The following is a 20,456-nucleotide window of genomic DNA, read 5'->3' on the forward strand; positions in this document are numbered from 1 at the left end:
ACTGTTTAAGTGACTTAAATACCTTCCATTTCTGTTAAAGGGGTATTGATTTTTTTTATTTTTTTTTTTTTTTTCCTCTGCTGGGCACCTCTCACTGTAGAGTGACAGTTCAACTAGTCTGAACAGTTATGTGTGTTTCAGGATGGATTGCTGTAGTACATGCAGCAAAAAACCATGCTGAGGTGGCTCCGTGGTAAAAACTGGAGGAATACTGTAGCTTTAGGCTTCAGGTTCAACACCTTTAATTGTAGTTTATTTCCATCTCAAAGGTGTGTGTGGGGGAAAAAAGCAACATAGCAAAGAGTGGATAGCACAAAGTGTGGTCTCTACAACTGTATGGCAGGACATGGTATTCACTGATTTTTAGAGGGGGTCATTTCTCAGCTCTTGCAGAGGCTTTAGTAGGTTTGTCTCTGCCTAGGCTGCGGTGTGAAATCTGAAGTGGGTGAAGGGGAGGACAAATAAAAACCATCCCTTGGGAGATGTGAGAAAAGAATGAGTTGCACCCAGGATCCTAGACTGCTGTTACCTCCAAACTTTGTGCAAAAATAAAAATGGGATTTGTGTGTCACACGGACAAGTAATGCTTATTGCTGTTTGTATGACTGTTGCTACTTCCTTGCTGCACTTAGTGTCTCCTTCTTCCAGGTCTAGGTTAGATTGTGGCTGCTTTAAAAGGAGATTTGTCTAAAGAGCTATGCACACCTATGGAGGCCTCAAAAAGGAGAGGGCAGAGGAAAGGATGAGAGGTGTCTCCTTCATGTAGCCTGGACGCCAGGGAAGAGGTTCAAAAATGGGGAGATGATCCAGCGGGACGCTTGATCTTTCCTAACTGGAATAGAAATGACATTACAGTTTCAACCCTTCTGCTTGCTTTCTTTTCCTACTCCTGTGGAGTAGTTTAAAAAGATCAGCTTCAGTTTTCTCTGTCTGTGCAGCACTGGGGAAGCATTTATTTTGCATTCCCTATACAACTTAAAGTCTGTGCTTTCCTTGAAGTAGATGATTGCACCATGAAAATCTTGATCTTAAAAATCAACATTTCTGGTGTTTTGTTTCCTTCTTATAAACAAGACTGTTGAAAGCTCTGAGTTAACTGGGGGGACGGGAAGTGTTAGCAAGTTGATGGCTTTGTATTTTTTTTGTGTTGATAGCTACCCAGGATTCTTATGCACATCCCCATAATGTCTTTTGTGCTGTAGTTGGCTACCAAGATAAGAGGGTGAATTGTTAAATTTTTCTGGGAGAAGTTCATATAAGTTCTGAGAGAAACTGTTGAAAAGAAATAGAGGTGGATACATCTTTGTTTTTTCTGGAATGAGGTGAGAAGGTGGTAATACGTGCGTTTTGTTTTTCACCCGGTAAACTCAGTGTTATGAAGTTGGCCTCAGGTTCACCATCAGAAAATTTATGGTCTTGGTCCATTTGAGGTGGTCTGTGGTTTGGTTCAGTGTTTCAGTGCAATAAGCTGATAGACAGACTTTGATTCGTTATACCTGAGCAAATACCAAATTTAACTTTGGTTTGGTCTGGATCTATGTGTTCAGGTCTGAAGACAGATCAATGGTGTTAGCCTTACAGGTGGTATTTTGTTAGTCTGCTGCCTTAATAGGTGGGATATCCGGGATTAAATTTATCTGTGTACTTGGATGTAAAAGTAGTAATATTTTAGGGTATTAAGGTACCATATTGGCAGCACTCATCTTGTGCAGAGGACAAAACTAAGCAAGAAAGAAGTTTCTTGGGTAGAGCGTATGCAATGTGTGCAATGTGGATGAAGACAGGCAGCTCTTAGTTTTTCTGAGCAGTTCACTGTCCTGTGTCCACAAACATGTCACTACTGGAAACTGCTCTGAAAGCATTTCACTTTGTATGCTAAACAGTCAAGTAGAAAGAAACCGAACAGGATGATTTGAGAGCTGTAATGTACAAAGTGCTTACTTATGGATATTAAAATCAGTTAAGAATTGCATATTCAAAGTCTCTTTGGATCTTTTCTAAAAAATCTCTTCTCTTGATGACTGTTCCCAGAAGTTGTCATAAGTCTTTAGCAATAGTTTTGTAGAAACACCCTTTAAAATTTAGAAAATCATGTGTTTGAACATATGCTTTGCGCCCAAACACATTGCAGAAAATAATAGATCTAGCTTGTTTGAAGTATAAATACTTAAGAACCTTTAAGAGCTCAGGAATAACTTTAAGACAAATTTTGGGTTTTATTCCCTCAAGGAGTACGTCAGAAAACTTTTAGTTCACCAAGTTAATCTCAGTGGTATTTCATAGTGGTTTAAAAGACAACAAGCAATTTCTCTGTGGCAAAAATAGTTTCTGTGGAAGGGAGGAAGTAGTGGACTCCATGCTGTTGCTGGTAACTACTCATTCATCTCTAATACTATCTTTTCCTGTTTATCAGTTATGGTCAAATAAAAAGGAAACAAAAGTATTTGAAATGAAACCACTTGATTTCACTGCAGTTCTAAGGAGTCAGAGTTCACACAAAAGTTTTCTGGGAGTTGGAATTGCTTCAAAAAGCAGAACCAAGTCTTAACCTGCAGATTAATCAATAGATCAGTGCAAGACCATAGATGTTAACACAGAGTGGTAGAGAAGCCTTAGGTGAGAGGCTGCAGTGTGTTTCACGGGTCATTTAATATTTTAAGTGTGTTTGTACCAATATGCAGATAAAACAGTATTATCCAAAAAGCTGCACAGATTTAAACTTAAAAAAAAAAAAAAAAATTAGATACAGTTTTTAAAATGGAAACTGACAGTTTTCCCTCCCTCCCTCCTCCACAACTTGCAGACATTACTAATTTTGTAAAATTTAAAATACCCAAGCTTCTTGTCTTCACCATTAGGGAAAATAATTGTTGCTGACAAATGTGGAAATAAATGTACTGTGAGGAGCAAATACTGTCGCTGGTATGCTCGTGATTCCCATCCATGTCAAAGCTTGTTGCCTCTTTGAGCTGTTTTAAATGATAGTATTTTTGCTCTTTTGCTTAAAGCAAGCTTCTGCTTTGTAATGATCTGCTGTGTTAATGTTGCTCGGCACAGGTTACTTTAAATGACAACTTTAACATGACTTATTTGGTAATTTTCCTAAGCTTACTTAAATGAACTAGAACTGATGTCAAATCAGAAATACTGAATTTTCTGTAACCTTTTAAAAGTATTCTGTTGAAATAGTACTATGTATAGCCTGATGAGACTAATGCAGTGGTTGTTAGGTGTTTATGCATCCTTTTTCTCCTTTTCCTTTCTTCTCCAGTTCCACTCCTGTCCTGGGGACCTAGCTTCAATTTTAGTATCTGGTATGTTGAACTTAATGGCATTGATGATCCAGATGTGGTCCAACCGTGCCTCAACTGGTACAGCAAGGTAGGCCTGCATTTTAGATGTCTGTTTGAAGATTTGTAGTCTCAAAAATCTTGTGAAACTTCTCTTACTGGAATTACGTGACCTTTTCATTCCTTGAATATCAGCTATTAAAACAACAAACACGCATAGTTAAAACGCAAACCACATGGCTGACTTTGACTCCTAAGTGAATCTTTTTGAATTGTATCTGCTTGTTCTCTTTAAAAAAAAAACCAACAAAACACCCCCCAAAAAAACCCAAACCACCACCACTAATAAAAAAAAAAAACCCACCCAAAAAACCCTACAAGAAAAAGCCTGCTAGGTAGACATCACAATAAAAATATAAAAGAAAGGAACACTGAGTCAAACGGGATAGTATTAGTAAAATAGTATTTGTACTGGAAGGGAAATGAAATGAACTTAACAAAACCAGATTTCATTTCTCCCTCTACTTGCCTTTCGATTAGTCATTCTTTTACCATACCAGTCTTTCTGTAGAGCTATATGTGAGCCTAGAGCCTTTTGGGTTATATATGTAGCTTTTGTTACAGGGTATAAAAATGAGCTTGTTCTAAAGAGAATCCATGTTGGTGTCTTTCCTGTTGCAGCTCCTTGCACTTCTGATGTTTCCCTCTTACTGTCTTTTTGCTGAGTACTCTGGAACAGAGGGGAGCTGATGCCACTGGACTGTGAGATATGCCATTTGTCACTCTGATAGACAGAAAGTTCAAAGGGTTCTAAACATTATTTGTATAAACTGTATTTAATTGAGTACAATGGATGCCTCTTCTGTGGGAGGGAAGTGCACATTGACAACCAGAATTCATTTTGTTGCTGCTTTTTATGCATAGATCTTCTGGAACAATTAATGAAATTCATATTGTGTTGCAGAGAAGACATCTTTCCCAGCTGAATAAGACTGAGTAGTGGAACAGCATATCTCTGCTTCCAGAAGGAAAAACTTAAAGGGGGATAAAGATTGTGTGTGGTAGTACTAAGACTCCCTCACCAGTTTATGGTGCTGCCAGTGTGGTAAAGAAACCTTGTGGCCATGCTATCTGGCTCATACGTGTTTATACCAACACCACAACCTTCTTCACGGAGGATTTAAAAACAGTACTAACAGTCACAGTGGAAGTTGTCTGTAGCTGCTTTATGATTAAAGTGGTATTGTGGTTGTCTGCTGATTACTGATGTCCAGTTCTGAAAAGTCCGGTTGACAGAGGCTGCTGATGGTTTTCTGTTTTCTTTCTGCTGCCTCTGCACATGGTGGTCTCGCTGGCTTTTTTGACCAGTTGCCGCAACTAGGAAGCTCTGATTTTTATATTTTTTGGTCAGGAGCCATTTGATGATGATGTCAGCATCTGTTTTGTTCCATCTTATTCCACGGAATCAACACTTCTCATGTTCAGCATGTATGTAGTGACAGCTGCTTCAAGGGGTGCCAGCATTGTTCTTCTAAAGCTTAGAGCCCTAAAGCAGCAAGGCAGAGACTTAGTCATGATTGTTTGGGCTCTACTAGGATCAGTTGCCAAGTTTTTGGTGATGAGTGCATGTCTCTCTGATGTTCTCTCTCGCAGTCCTGAGAGGCCGCTGTTGCCGGATCCACATAGGAGGATATGTGTTGACCCATATTTGGGGAAAGGCAGAAGGGTTGACCTGTTTCTTCCAGTTCTTTGAGATGGTGTGAATATTTTCATGCATGTTCTTGGGAGTCTCAAAGGCTTTGAAATCTAATAATTCTTTACTGCCTGAGACATCAGATGAGAAGAAGGTTCTACACAAAGTTGCCCATCCTTTTTGTTGTGTGTGCTTCAACCAACAAAACCTCTTTCCGGAAGGGAGTGGAGTTGGGGGTAACAGATAAGGACTCAAAGCAGCAAGCGCGCTCCTCAGTGCCCTCCCTACTGCTTTCTCTTTGCTGACCAGTTCAGCCTACTGCCTCCTGAAAGCCTTAACCACTTTGCTTTTACTGAAGAGTGGGCATACTTTAGCAACTAAGAAGTGGCAGTTTATCAATGGCTATCACTTTTGGTTTTGATAATGAACACTTAAATATTTTTAATTCTGCTAGTGTATTTGACAGTGTTAATATCTTAGACTCATGCTCTTGTTACGTTTTTAACCATGGGAATTATTTACAGCTTCAGATCAAAGCTATTATTTGGGTTGTCATCTCTTTAAACCTGTATGACAGCTTTTAAAAAGGAGCCTTTTATATACTTTTATACGCTTTTTTGCATAAAAAAAAGTTTTAACATTTAACTTCTGAAGTACTACTATGGTGTCACTTGAATACAAACTTTTATATTGCATCGAGTGGCCAACCTGCGTTCAACAGTAATTTCATGTTTTATAAGCTAAGCCTATCAGTCATGAGAGGCTCAATGGAAATACACCAAGTCTGAATTTTGTCTAATGTCTAAACTAGAGGAGCTGAAAGTGCAGAAGCTGGTTATTACTGGTGTGCAGCTATCCTTTTGCTTGCTATCCCTTTGAGCAACAAAGAATCTAATGTGGTTTTGGCCTTGACTGATGTAAGTGAATATTTGCTGAAAGACAATGTTTTGAGTATCTCTTAGAAAGAAAAAAAAGAAGGTTTTTTTTCTAGTTGTGCTGTAAAACTCTTTCAGCTTTAGTATTCCTTTACTACAGTCTTGCGTTTTTATCAGTACTTGTCCTTGGCCTTTTTCGTGTGGGCTGGGAACTGATTTTCTAAAAATGCATAGTTCTGGCTATTTGCAGCTGTGAAATACTGATGGATTAAGAACTAAAAATATAGCACATGGCCGTGTTTCTTTTTAGCTGCTTCAGTTTATGAGATTCTTGCTATAGAGCCATTATTTTGAGAGCGCTAATTTTTGTTGAATGTCAGTGTTAGTTCTAGGTTTTCAGAAAGATTCTATTCATTTAAATACTATGAACTTCACTTTTAGCAGTGGTGTCCATTTAGTAGTAAAATCTTTTGTCTTTAATTTGATCAGTCTTATAGATGCTTAAAGGTACACTTGCTTTTTACCAGAGTAGATGTGTGTTGAAGATGGAAATTGAGATTATTTTTTCATTAATGCCTTAAAATTTAGGTTTGAAGAGTCTATTTAAAATGAGTGGTTCTGCTACTTAACAACTTAAAAATCTGTGTTACTTATGCATATTGTTAGCAGCTTTGAAAATGCAGTGGATGATTTGATAGGTTAACAGCATAAGCTGGAGCTCGTATGAGTTTACTATTCCCTCATGTTTCTGTGCCTGGATGTTTGACCCAGCGTGGGTTTCTCTAGCTGTTCTCACGCCTTCCCACAGCTGAGTGGGAAATGGGCAGCTTTGGTTCATCGGCGGTATGAAAGCAGGGGTTCTGCTTCAAGATGCATAGGAAAATTTTGAAAGTAAAACTTGGGCGTGCATGTAAATCCTTGCTGCCATTGATCCGAAACCCTTGCGAACCCGCAGGATTTGGGGTCAGCCCTGACTTCTGCCTTTCCGTTGCTGAAGCGGTGGTCATTGCAAGTATTCCTATTCTTGTGTGTTTTTTTTTTTTTTCTTCTGCTTCTAGAAAAGCTGTGACCTACTTACTCTTCTAAATTATTTTGTTATGTAAGAGTCATACAATCAAATTATGTAACGCTGATAGGGAAGGTTTTTTCCTGCTCTGTACTTCGTGTAGGCCTCGAACAGCAGGGCCAAGCAGATGGGGGGGAAATAATGGTCACTCCAGAGATCTGGGACACTGTGCGCTCCCTTCTTCTATGCTTATTAAATTGGATGATACCAAGTTGTATAATTTCTATACTGTTGGAAAGTAAATGCCTGCACAGCTTGTAATGTCTTTCGTATAGCGTTCCTCTGTAAGCTCGTGAGCAATTTATGTGCAGCGTGTATAAGAGATCCTGCTTCTGTCTCCGGGAAGGTTCACAAGTAGTCCCCAGCAGTGCTGGTAAAAGAAAAATCTACATGTCTCATAGGTTTTCTTGTGTTCCAGTAGTACCGTGAACAGGAAGCCATTCGCCTTTGCCTAAAGCATTTTCGTCAGCACAACTACACTGAAGCTTTTGAGTCGCTGCAGAAGAAAACCAAGATTGCTCTGGAGCACCCTATGTTGACAGACCTGCATGACAAACTGGTGTTGAAGGGAGACTTCGATGCTTGTGAAGAACTGATAGAAAAAGCTGTCAATGGTAAGAGAATCAGAGGGATCTGCTATGTTAATTTAAAAAAAAGTATTGAAATGTTACTGCTTTTAATGTTATTGTACTTAGTGGTGGAATTGGCTAGTCCATGTACTATTTCGTATCTAGTGTGGTGTACTGTCGGCTTTTGGACTTGTGAGTGTGTGTATGATGAAGTCTAAAAGTTCAGTCATGACATCTCTTGTCACTGCTGCTTTTGGAGTCTCTTTCCCCTGGAGATGGCAATGTGGTGCACTTGAGTGTGCAAAAAAAAGTTCTTCATGTAAGAGGCTGGCAAGCTGAAGTTGGGCTTAACTATCAGAAAAGTCACTGGAGTGGTGAGCAGGGAAGTATAAAACCTGAGTTCTCAGTAGTGATCTGCATCATGGTTTCTGGTTAGAGCTTACCGCCTAGTAGGTGTTTCAGCAGTTTTTATCTGTATTTGAATGAGAATGCTGTCTTTGCATGTGGGGAAAATAGACCTTGGAGAATGGTGTAGAAGTCACAGTGACTGGAGGCAGAGCCTGTTTTCCCTTGCAGAGCCAGGCATTGGCAGCTGGTTTCATTGTAACTACTATTAATTCTCTACTTGGAAGCTTTCGACTTGGAAGCTCGCAACTCCTAAAATGGGGGAGATGCACTTTTCTTTTGTTAGAATGGGATACAAAAAGAGTCGGACTATTGCATTGAAGTGTCTCCCAAGACCTGTGCAGTGATTTTGGGTCACAGTCTGATAAACAGAGGTGGTCTTGGCTGTGAGTGTAGTGCTTTGCTCTTTATGGGAAACTTGTACTGGCGTAAGAAGAGAACCTTGTGTCTGAGGCCAGTAGTTAGGGGCTTAGTGGACCCGTTTCATGGATGTGTGGTGCCAGAGATGTTTTTCTCTAATTCTGTGCTAATCAGTCATTTTGTGATACTTTTTGGTAGATGCCAGTGTACCTGCTTGACTCCTTCAGTGAGATTTGTACCACTAAAGTTGGAACTGGTTCTCAGGTTATGATAGAAATGATAGCTTTCAAATCAAGGTTTGTCTTCCATGAAAACCCACCATCTTTTTGTGAATAAGCTGTTCAACTAAGCAGAGCGTTAGGGAGCTTATTGCAACAGGTCATGAAAAACTGCAGTAAATGGCTTTCTATGGGTTTTGGCTCAAGGTTTCTCGACTATATGGATATAACAGCTGAGCTCTGCCCTGCGTTGAGCTTCCTGAGCAGCTACAAGCATTGAGATGGAATTGCCAGCATTCATCCTTGCCCTCCTGAGTGTTGCCTGCCCTCCTGAGACAATGTAGTGTTGTTGGCTGGGATGGGAGCGTGAACAGCTTCCTGCAATGCAGGGGCATTTTGCAACTGGCAGCTTCCTCCTGAATCTTAAGGGCGAGGGAGGGTTGCAGGATGAAAAAGCAGCAGGGAGCTGTGGCTGGCTGTTACTGTCTTTGCAGTGTTTCTCAAAGACATGAGTGTCTGGGGGGAGCTGATGAGCCCACCAATGTGAGGCAGGATCTGCTGAGAGCCAGAGGAGTACTATGCGCTGATGGTGATGATTTTATCAATGCGTTGGTCTCCTGCCTTGGCTGTGGCTTAATCTTGTCAGTGCCTAGAGGCTGTCCTCTTTCCACTTCATTGCAGGCTGTAGTAGAAGCTATTTCTTGAATGGAATTTTTCTAGAAGTCTAGAATGTGCTGAAAAAGTTCCCTCAGAAGTGGACTTTTTTTTTTTTCCTTGGGCACTGATGAAGTGAGTGTTTGTGGCCTCATTTTTTGAGCTGTTATATATTAATTTCTTCTACTACTTAATACTGAACATATTGCATTTATTCTATCCAGCAGTTTTTGCCTAGGACTTGCGCTGAGGTGGTGTTTCTGTTTCCCCTTGTATGTTGAGAGTGGGGTTGATGTCTGCAGTGCTCAGCTTTTCCAGGTGTGGAAGTACTGGCAAAGGACTTGCCTGGTAGAAAACTGTAGGTCTTGTATTGTACCATCTGACAAACAGACACTTGCTTCTTGTTAGGTTTGATGTGAAAAATCCTGCTTTCCTGGTTCTTGTAATCGTGTCCCTTTTTGGAGGCAGAGGAACATGGTGTCACTTAAGCAAACTAGGGAAATGTGCTGTAGCTTGTTTTATCAGTCCTTTTCTGTTCCAGCAAGCACTGAAGCAAGTATTTCTAGTAACAGGTAGTGGATAACTTAGCAGGAGAGTCTTCAAGTAGCATCATTAAGTTTTGTCACTGCTTCTGAGGGACAGAATAATATGCATGAGGATGTTTATATTCCTTCCTTTTAATCTGGCACCTGGCTAGCTGAAGTTAAATGTCAGTGTACACATCTCCCATTGCTCTGTTGCTCATTCTTAATGATTTTGCTTGTCTTTGAATATATTAACCTTCCTTCCCCCATCCTTCTGTAATTCTTTATGCTGTCTTCAGCTTTTGTACCCATCTAAAGCTCTGTCGCCTCCCAGCACCCTTCGGAGAGAAGTGCTATCTGTCCCGAGACACTGAGGCTGTATCTCATATTTGCTTTAAGCTGACACAACTGTGGGTTTTTACTAACTGGGTCAATCCTGCCCTTCCTCAGGACAGTGTGTCCCCTGGCCCCTCGTTTGCTGGCACTGGTGCTCATGCTGCCACATGGCAAACCAGGTCAGGGAGCTGATCGGGCTATGATGGGGGAGAGGATAGGACAAACCTCTTCTGATAGCCTCAAAAAACCTGAAACTGCAGCTGGAATAGTTTGTCCGGAGTTTTACAAGATGACAGTCAAGTCAGGGTGTTGAATGTAGCTGGTATTTAACAGCTGGGTCCTTCTTAGTAGGATGGGAATACGCGTTTTCAGCCTTCAACGTGTTGTCCTATAGTATTGCTACCATCTGCTCCCTGTGGTCCTCCACAGTTACCTGTCTTTACTCAGTTCTGTATCTCTCTCAAAATCCTCTGTTTGAAAGAGGCTTGTTAGCACCCAGCATTTTACCATTTTATTTTCTTAGCAGCTTTGTTGTGAAGTCTCTATAGCTTGCTGCTTAGTCTCTAAGGTGTGGGTGTTCTTATGACTGAACTCCTCTCTGATGTGTTGTTTTTCCAAATAAAAGCAGATTAACTTTAGTCCTGCGTATGGTCCATGTAGTGTACTTGAAGTGTAGAGTTAATTGAGATATACAGATCCTTAAATTATCCCTGAAATTGTTCAAAGAGCAAACTGTTCTGTAACAGACTGGACATGAATATGTGAACTTCTGACCTCTTGCTGATCTGAGAGTTCATTGCCTTAAAGGAACAAACAAGTGCAATGAGGTTGACAGAGATACTGCATACTCGGTTCAGCCTAAAATGTCTTCTGTAGAGGCTAATATTTGCAGTGGTAGGTATTTAAAAAGTGAAATGCAATGCATCTCTTGCAGGTTATTTCCATAGGCTTAGTCATGTAGAAAAAGAGTAGGTGGTCAAGAATTAGTGCTAGCAGAGCTAACTCTTGTTCTTTTGCATTGCTAATGATGAATGCTGTCTTCCACCTCACATCACCAGATGATTTCTTTTGAGAGCTCAGTGGCAGGCAGCCACACTTTTCCCGCAGATTCTTTTGACTTGTGCATTACACTTAGAAAATGGGCAAATGGAAACTCTGGCAGCTGCCTGACTTCCTCTCAAAAATAAAAGGTTCCCTAAATCTCAGCTGGTTCACAGACTTGGTTCAAATGCTTCACATTTGGATTCATTCCTATAGCTTTCAGATGGCCTATATTATTGAAGAAAAAAATCTGCTTAATATTCCTACAGAGAGTATGTGGAGTGCAAATTATTTAGTTGAACTGTTTGCAGCTACTGTAGACATAGAAAGCTCCTTGAAATGGATTGAAGATCTGCTAGTTTCATATTAGTGTTCTGGGGACCGAGGTGTTCCTTCTGGGCAGTTCTTGTGTCAGTATGTGATACGTTTTTATCTGTTGACAAGTCGGCCCCAGATGACAAACAAGAAGTTGTGATGCACAGCCTGCAGGCTCAAATGTCTCCCAAAACTTGGGATGCACAGGAGCAGTTGTAGTCTCCTGGAAGCTCTAGACAGACATGTATACCTTAATTTTACCATCAAATATGTTTGGATTTGGTTCTGAGAAAGTATGGATGCTGGCTTGCTGCTCTGTAGGACTGGGATATATGGAGGGGAGAGGCTCGCTAGGGATCCAAAGCCTATGGTAAGTAGGTGGTAGGGTTTGTGTAGAAGCAGCATATATTCTAGGGATTTGAAGGCAAACCTTGTTTCGTATTTGTTAAGAAGAAAGTACAAGAGAATATTACAGCTTTAAGGCTGGAAAAAATTGTATGTTTCCTTGTTGCTCCTGTGTCTTGAGGAAATTGTGGAGTAATGGCTGGATTTTTATCTGGCGTCATCTTTGTTTTCTGCTTCAGCTTTTCTTTAGAAGGATTTTTGTGACTATAAAACCCTCAGTCTCTTTAGGTGTTTTGGGTATTTTTCTTTGGTTCAAGAAAAATCTTAAAAAACCAAACCCCAACACCCAGAAATTATGGGCTAAATGCCACTCTGAAGTTTTTTCAGCTATTGGCAGTGAAGTGAATAGATTTTTCGTAATCCTATCTAAAGATGCGTGTTGTCTAAGAAGAAACTTAATACAACTTTTACTTGTTCCTGATTGGCTTCAGCAAGTTAAATATTTTTGTCCGCAATGTTTGTCCTAGTCCTTTCTAGGTGACCTGTAATTGGCTGACAAAATAAAGGCTTTGGTTATCAGGGAGGTTGAATTTACTAAGCTTTAACCACTGTGAACTTCGTGTTGTTACATCCAAAATGCGTCACAACTTGCTGCGAAGGGCTTGAAAATAGTACAAAATAAAAGTACTGGTTTTGGCTGTAACTTTAGAGAGTAAACATGGACATCGAAATGAGAGGCCTCTGGAGTGAAGGAAAAGACTTGCTTTAAAAACTTGCACATAACACTTTTTTTTTTTTTTTTTTTTTCTACAGGATCCTTGAAATTTAGTTTAAACTACTGATTCATTTGAAACAGCTGACAAACCTGAGCAGGCCTAGATCTGATCTTCAGTGCCTTGCAGAAGCTTTGGAGACCTTTTGGTCAGCAGTGCTATCCTGGCATGAAAAATAAGGAGTGTGCTAGAATAGGTCTGGCATTGGATACAGAATCCACCTAGAAATCCTCCTTTTTTCCCCTGGTGGTGTCAGACAGGTGGTGATTCAGCTTCCAAAACAAGCTGCTGCTGGTTTGCAGTGCAAGTAGAATGAATGTGGAACTGCTTCCAGCAGAAAGAAACATTTCTGGGAAGCAAGTTGGAGTATTTCCAAACCAATGTCCCATGGAAGACAAGAAGCATTATTAAAAGAGGCTGAAGGCACAGTAGGGGAGAAGTGTCATATCTTGACAAGTGCAGCCTGTGGGTGTTGAGCATGGGAGAGAGGTTAAATCACCCTTTCAGATCGTATGTGGTGTAATTCATCCTGTTGAGCTATTTATGTCCAATTATCCATTGGCTGCCATAGGGATAAATACAATTTTGCGTTCTGTCTTGAAGACCGAACGCTCGAATGATAACCAAAAGGCTGGATTTCTGTCTAGGTTTGTGGCTAGAAAAATCTGCCTGAGTCAGTATGGGATTTCTTACAGCGCATGCATTTGTTCTGTTGGAAGTTGGCTTTTCTGAATCAGAATTCATGAAATCTCACGCTTAAAGCCTCTCATGTCTTGTCCCAACATCATAAATGCTGAAGAAGTGGGAGTTAGGAACCCTACTCATATAACCAAAATAAACCACTTTTCTACATTCGTTGAGCAAACTTTTGGCTTTCCTCAATTACCTAATGCTAGGAGAGAGCTGATGTTTTTGGCTTGAAGACAGGTGAAAGTAAAATCTGCTCTGCTTTCACGGAGTATTTAATTTGAAAAACTTGCAGAGTTGAATTTATGGAAGTTGAAAGCAGTTTTGTATTTTAAGACCAAATTCAACACTTTTCAGGAGCTCTTGAGTGTCCTTATTTTCCTATTAGATGGTCTCTAAATAGAGTATTCATCTTCTCCCAGGAAGTACTTGCTGGCTTCAGTTTTAATTAAAAACCTGGATTTCAGTCACGACAAACTACAGGATGCCAGGAAACACTTTAAAGTATTATCTGAACATTGTGTCATGCTTAACAAAGATTTTTACCTTTTTGTAAATAAATAGGGATGTGTGCAGTAAGGCTTATTCTTTTTTTGTTTGTATGCCTACCAAGGGATTTTCTATAAATAAATGAAGGCATTCCTAATCTGTTAAATTCTTACCTCAAAGCCTCAATTACTGGGATCGGAAGAACTAAAAAGTATTAGATGCAACTTAGTAATTTCATTTTTCCTTTCTCTGCGGGGGAATGTAAAACTGATTCCTGAGCAATTTTGCTGGGTACCGTTCTACCAAAGAGCATAGCTGAGTATTACGTGATTTAGGACCCCCGAATGCATCCTACATCTGAGCGGTGTATGTGCAATGTACTGTTTCAATACAAAACTGTGTAAATCTATCATTTGAGTCCTCAATCTGCCTGTGGTAGTTATCACTGTACTAGTGATGTAAACTGGGTGTCTGAACTCCCATTTTTTTATTTCAGGTAATGCATAAATGTGGAAAAAATGCTTGTCATGAAGAGCTTGTATCTTGAGATGGTGGGGTAATGGGTGGCCAATGGGTGGTGGGGGTAAGACGCTGGCCATTAGTGGTCTAATAGTTCGTTGTGCCTGCAGAAGGTAAGGTAGATTTTTTTTTTAGAGGAGACATTTGAAGAACAATAGCAACAAGTTCCCCAAATGCTTGCAAGCCCTTCCCAGACTGAAGAGTGGTCCCAGAGAGCGTGTGTGTTCTGAATCTCCTTTTCAAAAAATTAACATTTATGTGATAGACTGATACCGTGTAACCAGAATTAGCAACTGACCTCTGGACGCTGAAGAGATGAAATGTGGTAGATGTACAGAGGGAGAGAGGTAGGCATAAGGGGAGCTTGAGTAGAGTGCTGGAGTTAATGCTTCTTACAGAAATGATGCAGTTGGCATATCTGGCCAGTGACCTAACGCGTCTTCTGTTTCTCTTCTTTCTTAACTCTCTGAAGAGAATGTAAACTATTAGTTTGTTTTTCATTCAGTGCTTGGTTGTCCCATATTGTAGCATTTAAACAATCTGCTTTTCTTCCCTTTTCTTCTTAGATGAAGCTCCAGAGATGCTGCCTGACCTAGTTTTAACTTAAAATGTACTAAAATGGTTGGATTTTACATGCACTCGCAACTTTCCTTTTGCTTAAATAAGGGGGAGGGATTCTATTCTTAATTAAATACACCACACTGGAGATTTATAGACAATTGGTGTGACCTGGCAGGCAAACTGGGTAATTCTTGATTGATCAAGTAATGAGTATTCTTTTTATTTTAGTGTGTACACATTCAGTTCATTAACAAGTTTAACAAACTAGCTGACATGTATAGAGAATTTACTGAAAATAAAGGCTTTGGAGTAGCATACTGGATTGCATTAGGCTGAAGTTACCTGCATTAAAAGTGATTTTGCTGTAATGGAAGTATAAACATTTCATCCTGCAAAATTTTTGTTTTGCAGATGGCTTATTCAATCAGTATATCAGTCAACAAGAATACAAACCTCGCTGGGGGCAGATCATCCCCAAAAGCACCAAAGGTAAGGACATTTCTTAACATACAACTCATGTACTGCCAGCTCTATCTTGTTCCTTTGAGGATATTGAGCAAGAAAATGATGCAAGAAAGCTTCCTCTAGGACAGTTGTTCTCGGGAATGGTTTCATCTATGAAAAATTTGCATTTGTCTGCAAAGTCAGTGAAATGCAGCCTGGTTTGTGGTTGAGTGAGGAACACTACAGGAACACTAGCTGAAACTTCAAGGATAGCTAATCAGTTCAGAAACAAATCTCAGAATATAGGTTAAGCATGAGAGCAGTTACCTGTATGGCTGGTTTTAATGCACGGAGTCAACTTAAATGCACACCAAAGAGCGGCAAATGAATATGTTATGTTAACAGGGAGTACTTGAAATTTGAGATGCATCTTTTGGAGTCTTGGTCTGTTGTACAGTAAATCTAAACTGCAGGATCTTTTTCCATTGCTCTCTGCCTTGAGAGGAGACTTGTAGCCTTAACTACAGAGTACAAAAATCACTGTCATGCAGCAAATGTAGGATTCAACGTGACAATTGCCAAACGTGTAGCACTGTACCCAAACCTCTTGGGAAGGGTTATCTACGAATACAAGCAGATTTCTTTTCCAGCACCATAAGGGTTATCTTTCTAATGTTGCTTCCCATAGACGACACCTGTCCTGAGTGCTTAAGATACCTAAAGTGGTTGGAAAGCTGCTTTAGTTGGACAGTTGGAATTCCCTTATGTGAGAATTTGTAATTGGTGCAAAGCTAGCTATGCTGTATCTATACCATTGCCTCTTTGCTTCCATCCCATGGGTACATTGTCGTTTGAGTATCTGTTTTCACTGCTTAGCCTTCAGGCAGCTCTCAGGTGGGGAGAGATGGAAGGGGAGCAAAAGGTTGTCTGTGTCCTCACTGCTGGAGAGCTGCAAAGATAGCTCAGACCTCAGTTGTGTGGACCTGCATGGTTTGGGAACTCTCAAGCTCCAAGCCTCTCAGAGTTGCAGTAGAGTACTGTATTCGCTTTAGCTATCTGTACTAGTAGTCACCAGATAATTCAATGCAACACTGTACAGTTTTATAATGCACAGAAGAATACCACCTGGAGAAAGTGTTGTGCTAATGTTTAAAGAATGACGAGTTATTAAGTTGCTCTGCTTCCCTATAGTATTTAGGCCATATGTGAGTTTGTATCTTTCTTTGGTTTAAAAAAAAAAAAATCTTATAACGGAAAACTCTCCCCTCCCTCTTTTTTTAAAGGTGATGGGGAAGACAGCCGACCAGGAATGAGAGGTGGCCATCAGATGGTTATAGATGTTCAGACAGGTGAGCAGTTGTTAAATTTTTTAACTAACTTAATTATTTAATCAGATGTTTTTCAGATAAATATGCAAATGAGTTTTTCTTCAGAGACTGTCTTAACTTTAGGTTTTGAGGAAAAAATTGCACTTTCTAATAGTTGATTAAATACTCTGCCGTGTCTCTGGAACTATACTCCAACTGTCTTTCCCACCCCCTTCTTCCCTGTTAGTTCTCTGTTACGCCTTAATCATTGTCTTGTCTTAACTAAGAAACCAAGAACAATTGTCTTTAATTTTTTGCCCCTCCTACCCTCTTTGAACAGGAGCTTAAACAAGAGAAGAGAAATTAGTGATGATAATTTCCCTTATTGGCTACATACTATGCTCTTTGGAATAGTGCTACAGCAATAGATCTGATGTGTTGAAACATTCCTTGTATTTTGGTTGGAGTGGCTTCTAATTGTGTGCAAGAAACTCCTGTTAAATGTTACTTGTTAGACATTTTTTACAAAAATGTTTTCTATAGCAGTTTAAAGAATGGTTTAGTCTCAAAGAGCCTGCAGAGAAATGAAAGCGGGGGAGGGTGTAAGTAACAGTTCCAGTGATTGTTGTTCTCCGTAATTTTCTATCTCTTTGTCTTGCTTTTATTTAATCAGGTTTCTGTGGTATGTCATTCCTTACTGAAATAAGGAATGCATCTGCCTGCATCTTTGCTCAGTAAGTGATTTGTATGAGTGAAAGGATTGTCCTTAGGAAAGGAGAAACAAGATCGGGGTGTGAGTAGCATAGAGGACTATAGGGTGGCATTGAGGCAGTTGGCAAAAAATTACCATGGCCTTATCTGTTGTGGTCATATGGATGGGGACTGAAGCATGTGACAGGATAGTACCTTCAAGAGTAATTTGCTAAGTCATAGTGAACAAGCAGAAATGCAGCAGTAGCTGCGGTCTGGCTTTTACTCAGTGTAGTTGCTGCTCTAGAGGAAGCACTAGGAGTTATTTTGCATGTGAAAGCAAACTTTTTTTTTTTTTGGTCGAAGAGGTTTGAGTTTCATTAGAATAAAAGCTGCTGGAGGATTGCTGGTGTTTGCCTACAAAAGAAGCTGTGAACGCTCCCTAGTGGCCTTGGCGAATAAGTAGACAGTGACTGTTTCACAAGCGTGCTGAAGAAACATGAGGATTGTCAACTTGGAAATGATAGTCCTCTAGACCTCCTGAAAATAGTATATTCATGGTAGTGTGAGTCTTCATTTCCACTCCTGTTGGTTTTCTTAAGTCCTAGTAAGCTTATTATCTCTGCCTTTGACTTAAGTTTTCACTCTGCTTTAACAAGGCAGTAAAAAGCATTGGTTATCTTTTTTACTTGCACAAAACTGGAGAGCACCTACAGAGGTAGAGTCCCAGTGTGGGGAAAACTGGATCTCCCTCTGTCACGCGAGTCCTTTCTTGCTGCAGCCCTATCCAGATGTGGCGGGATACCTTCAGAAAGTTTCTGTGGGATATTTGGGAAGTTGCTCTTAGTTTTGCTTCCAGGCCTGCTGAGCCTTGTAAAAGCGTAAGTGTTTTTGAGATTGTCAGTTTTGCCATTTTATTTGGCTCATGAACAGGCCTGGGGAAGTTCTTGGTGCTGTTTATTCTTAAAACCAGCTGCTGATGATTGCTTGAGCTTTCCTTTTGAGTATATGTAGTGTTTAATGAGACTGTGGGAATTTAGCCAGTTATGTCAGGATGCGTTTTACAGACTGGAGCTGTAAAGCTCCCTGGCTAACCTTGAGCAAATCTAGTGTTAATGGAAAAAGGAGCAGCGGCGTACTCTTTCCTTCAAAGACATCGTCCCGTCCTTACCCACACACTTGTTGAGTTGTTTTTTTCAGAAGTCTTTGGCAACTGATGAAAAATAAGGTCACTTTGCATTCCTTGTTAGAGGGGTGAAGTCCTTTTCAAAGATCAATATTTTCTTCAACTTTAATATTTTAGAAATGAAGTGAAACACCAAAATCGTACATATAAGGAGGTTCTGAAGTTTCATACCACATAGAATAGGTGTTGGAAGCAAATTTTAATCTGTGATGTCCAGACCTGCTGTAGCTATAACTGAACTATAAATGGTTCTGCTTTTTGATTAACCTCAAGAAAATATTAACCAGTTATTACTCACTACAAAAATATAAGTTTATTTTTAATAAGTTTTGTAATAGTACTGAGCCTGCTGGATGCACATGTGTTAGTGTTAGGATAGAGGATACAGGTTGGTAAGCAGTTGAGCTAGACCTCAAGTTACTGATAGTGCGCTGAGTCACTGAGACTGTTTATGCTTTAAGTTTCAGGTAGAATATAGTTTAACTTGGTCTAAACTGCCTTTTAGCATGTTTTATCTTCCAGTTAGGGTAGGCTGAAAGTAACTGAAAGAGCAATTCTGGCATCTCTGCTGGCAACCGTAACTTGTGCTGTAGCTCACTTCCATCTGATGTTCATGCTCTTAATACCTGCTGCAGCTATCTTATATTAAGTGTAGTGTTCTTAGTGCTTTGAAAAACTCTTAAAGAAGTTTGAAATGAAAGTGTAGGCATTTTGGGATACAGAACTGAGAATGCAGCCTGATATCTTCCTATAAAAAAAAATAAAATTGGGAGTTACTGATTCTCACAATGTCTTCCATGCTTTTAATCATATTAACACTCAGACTGGAGTGACTCTGGATGGCAGAATTAGGAAGTTGGTTTTGGTATGCATGTGCAGAAGCATTTACTAAGAGGCATTCCTGGTTATAGTTGGAAACCACTGTTATGTACTTTAAAACTGTAGACTGTAAATGAAAACAGAAGGCTTATGTTATTTCTGCTTTTTCCTGCAAGGTCCGTGCCTTTTGTAGTTCTCCATATGGAGAACTGGAGAGTTTTCTGCACTTCTCTACAAGGAAAGTGAAGTATTTGTGTAGTAACAACCCAGGGGCGTAGATTAAAACAAAAGTATCCCCAAACCACCAAAAGTGAAAACAAGGCCAAAACTACAGAAGAACATAATGTGTTAAGTGTGCTGAATGTCAGTCATGAAAAACCATACTGCTATTCATGTAGGCCCTGGTGAAATATTCAAGCAGTAAAGCGCAGGCTTGTATATAGTACTGTGTTCCCAGATGGGTTAAGCCCTGGTGCAGTTTTGGCCGAGGATATGGGCATCTAGCACTGGTACCTTGATTAACATAACTTTGATTATGCCCTCTCAGGGCTTTCTATAATTCAGATATGGCATGCATTTTGAAATACCAATGCTTATTCTGGAAGAAAGTGGGAATGGATGAGTTGATTGCCAAATCCAAGTTTTAAGAAATAATGTTGGTACTTCAGATGAATGTGTGTACTGTGTCTTGGAGATTTGGTTTATAATTCCATAGTTGAGGTGGAATTGATCTCCTGTGCTCTTACAGGGCAGACACAATTTTGTGTGAACAACAGTGTAGTCCATAAGCCGTACAATTTATTTTGGTAACAGAATTATAGACTATATAGAAATAATTCTATTAAAAAAAAAAAAGAATTTTTTGTGGTTATATCCTGTTTGTTTAAACATTCATCTTTCTGAAGTTTTCTGACGAGCCTGTTCTAGAAATAATAGCTAAGCAACCAGGATGATTTTTTTTTTTGGTTTGCATTTCTCTTCTCTTTGGCAAGTGAAACATTTTTTGAAGAAAAATGTTAGAGAAATGGTCTTTATTGTTGTGTTACCTCTGTTCACTCACTGGAGTGAAACTACTCTGTAATTTTGGTTGTACATCATTTTGCTTTTCCTTTCGTAGGAGGGAATTCTGTTTACTTCATTCTGTTAGATAAGTGAGAACAAATCTGTAGGTTGGGAACAGTGGGAGATTCAGAGCAGTGGGCACAGTGGGCCCATAGTATATGTGGGCAACCCAGTGGAAATGACGAGGCTAGTTCAAAAGCAGCCTGGAAAGACGAAAAAAATGAAGTG

The 20,456-nt window shown here is 39.9% G+C and overlaps 1 protein-coding gene across 6 annotated transcripts in view; it reads left to right on the plus strand.

Moving 5' to 3' along the window:
* MKLN1 (muskelin 1) overlaps positions 1 to 20,456 on the plus strand; it is a 106,331-nt gene that overhangs the window by 26,623 nt on the left and 59,252 nt on the right. For 5 of the 6 annotated variants that reach the window (XM_052789593.1, XM_052789595.1, XM_052789594.1 and 2 more), the window contains 4 exons: positions 3,272 to 3,381; positions 7,346 to 7,538; positions 15,132 to 15,209; positions 16,448 to 16,513. In XM_052789593.1, coding sequence (XP_052645553.1) covers positions 3,272 to 3,381; positions 7,346 to 7,538; positions 15,132 to 15,209; positions 16,448 to 16,513 — 447 coding nt within the window. Of the gene's footprint in view, positions 1 to 3,271; positions 3,382 to 7,342; positions 7,539 to 15,131; positions 15,210 to 16,447; positions 16,514 to 20,456 lie in introns of all 6 variants that reach the window. The other variant, XM_052789598.1, reaches the window with a different exon arrangement.

This window comes from Harpia harpyja, chromosome 6 (genome assembly GCF_026419915.1).
Source record: "Harpia harpyja isolate bHarHar1 chromosome 6, bHarHar1 primary haplotype, whole genome shotgun sequence".
NCBI lineage: Eukaryota > Metazoa > Chordata > Aves > Accipitriformes > Accipitridae > Harpia > Harpia harpyja.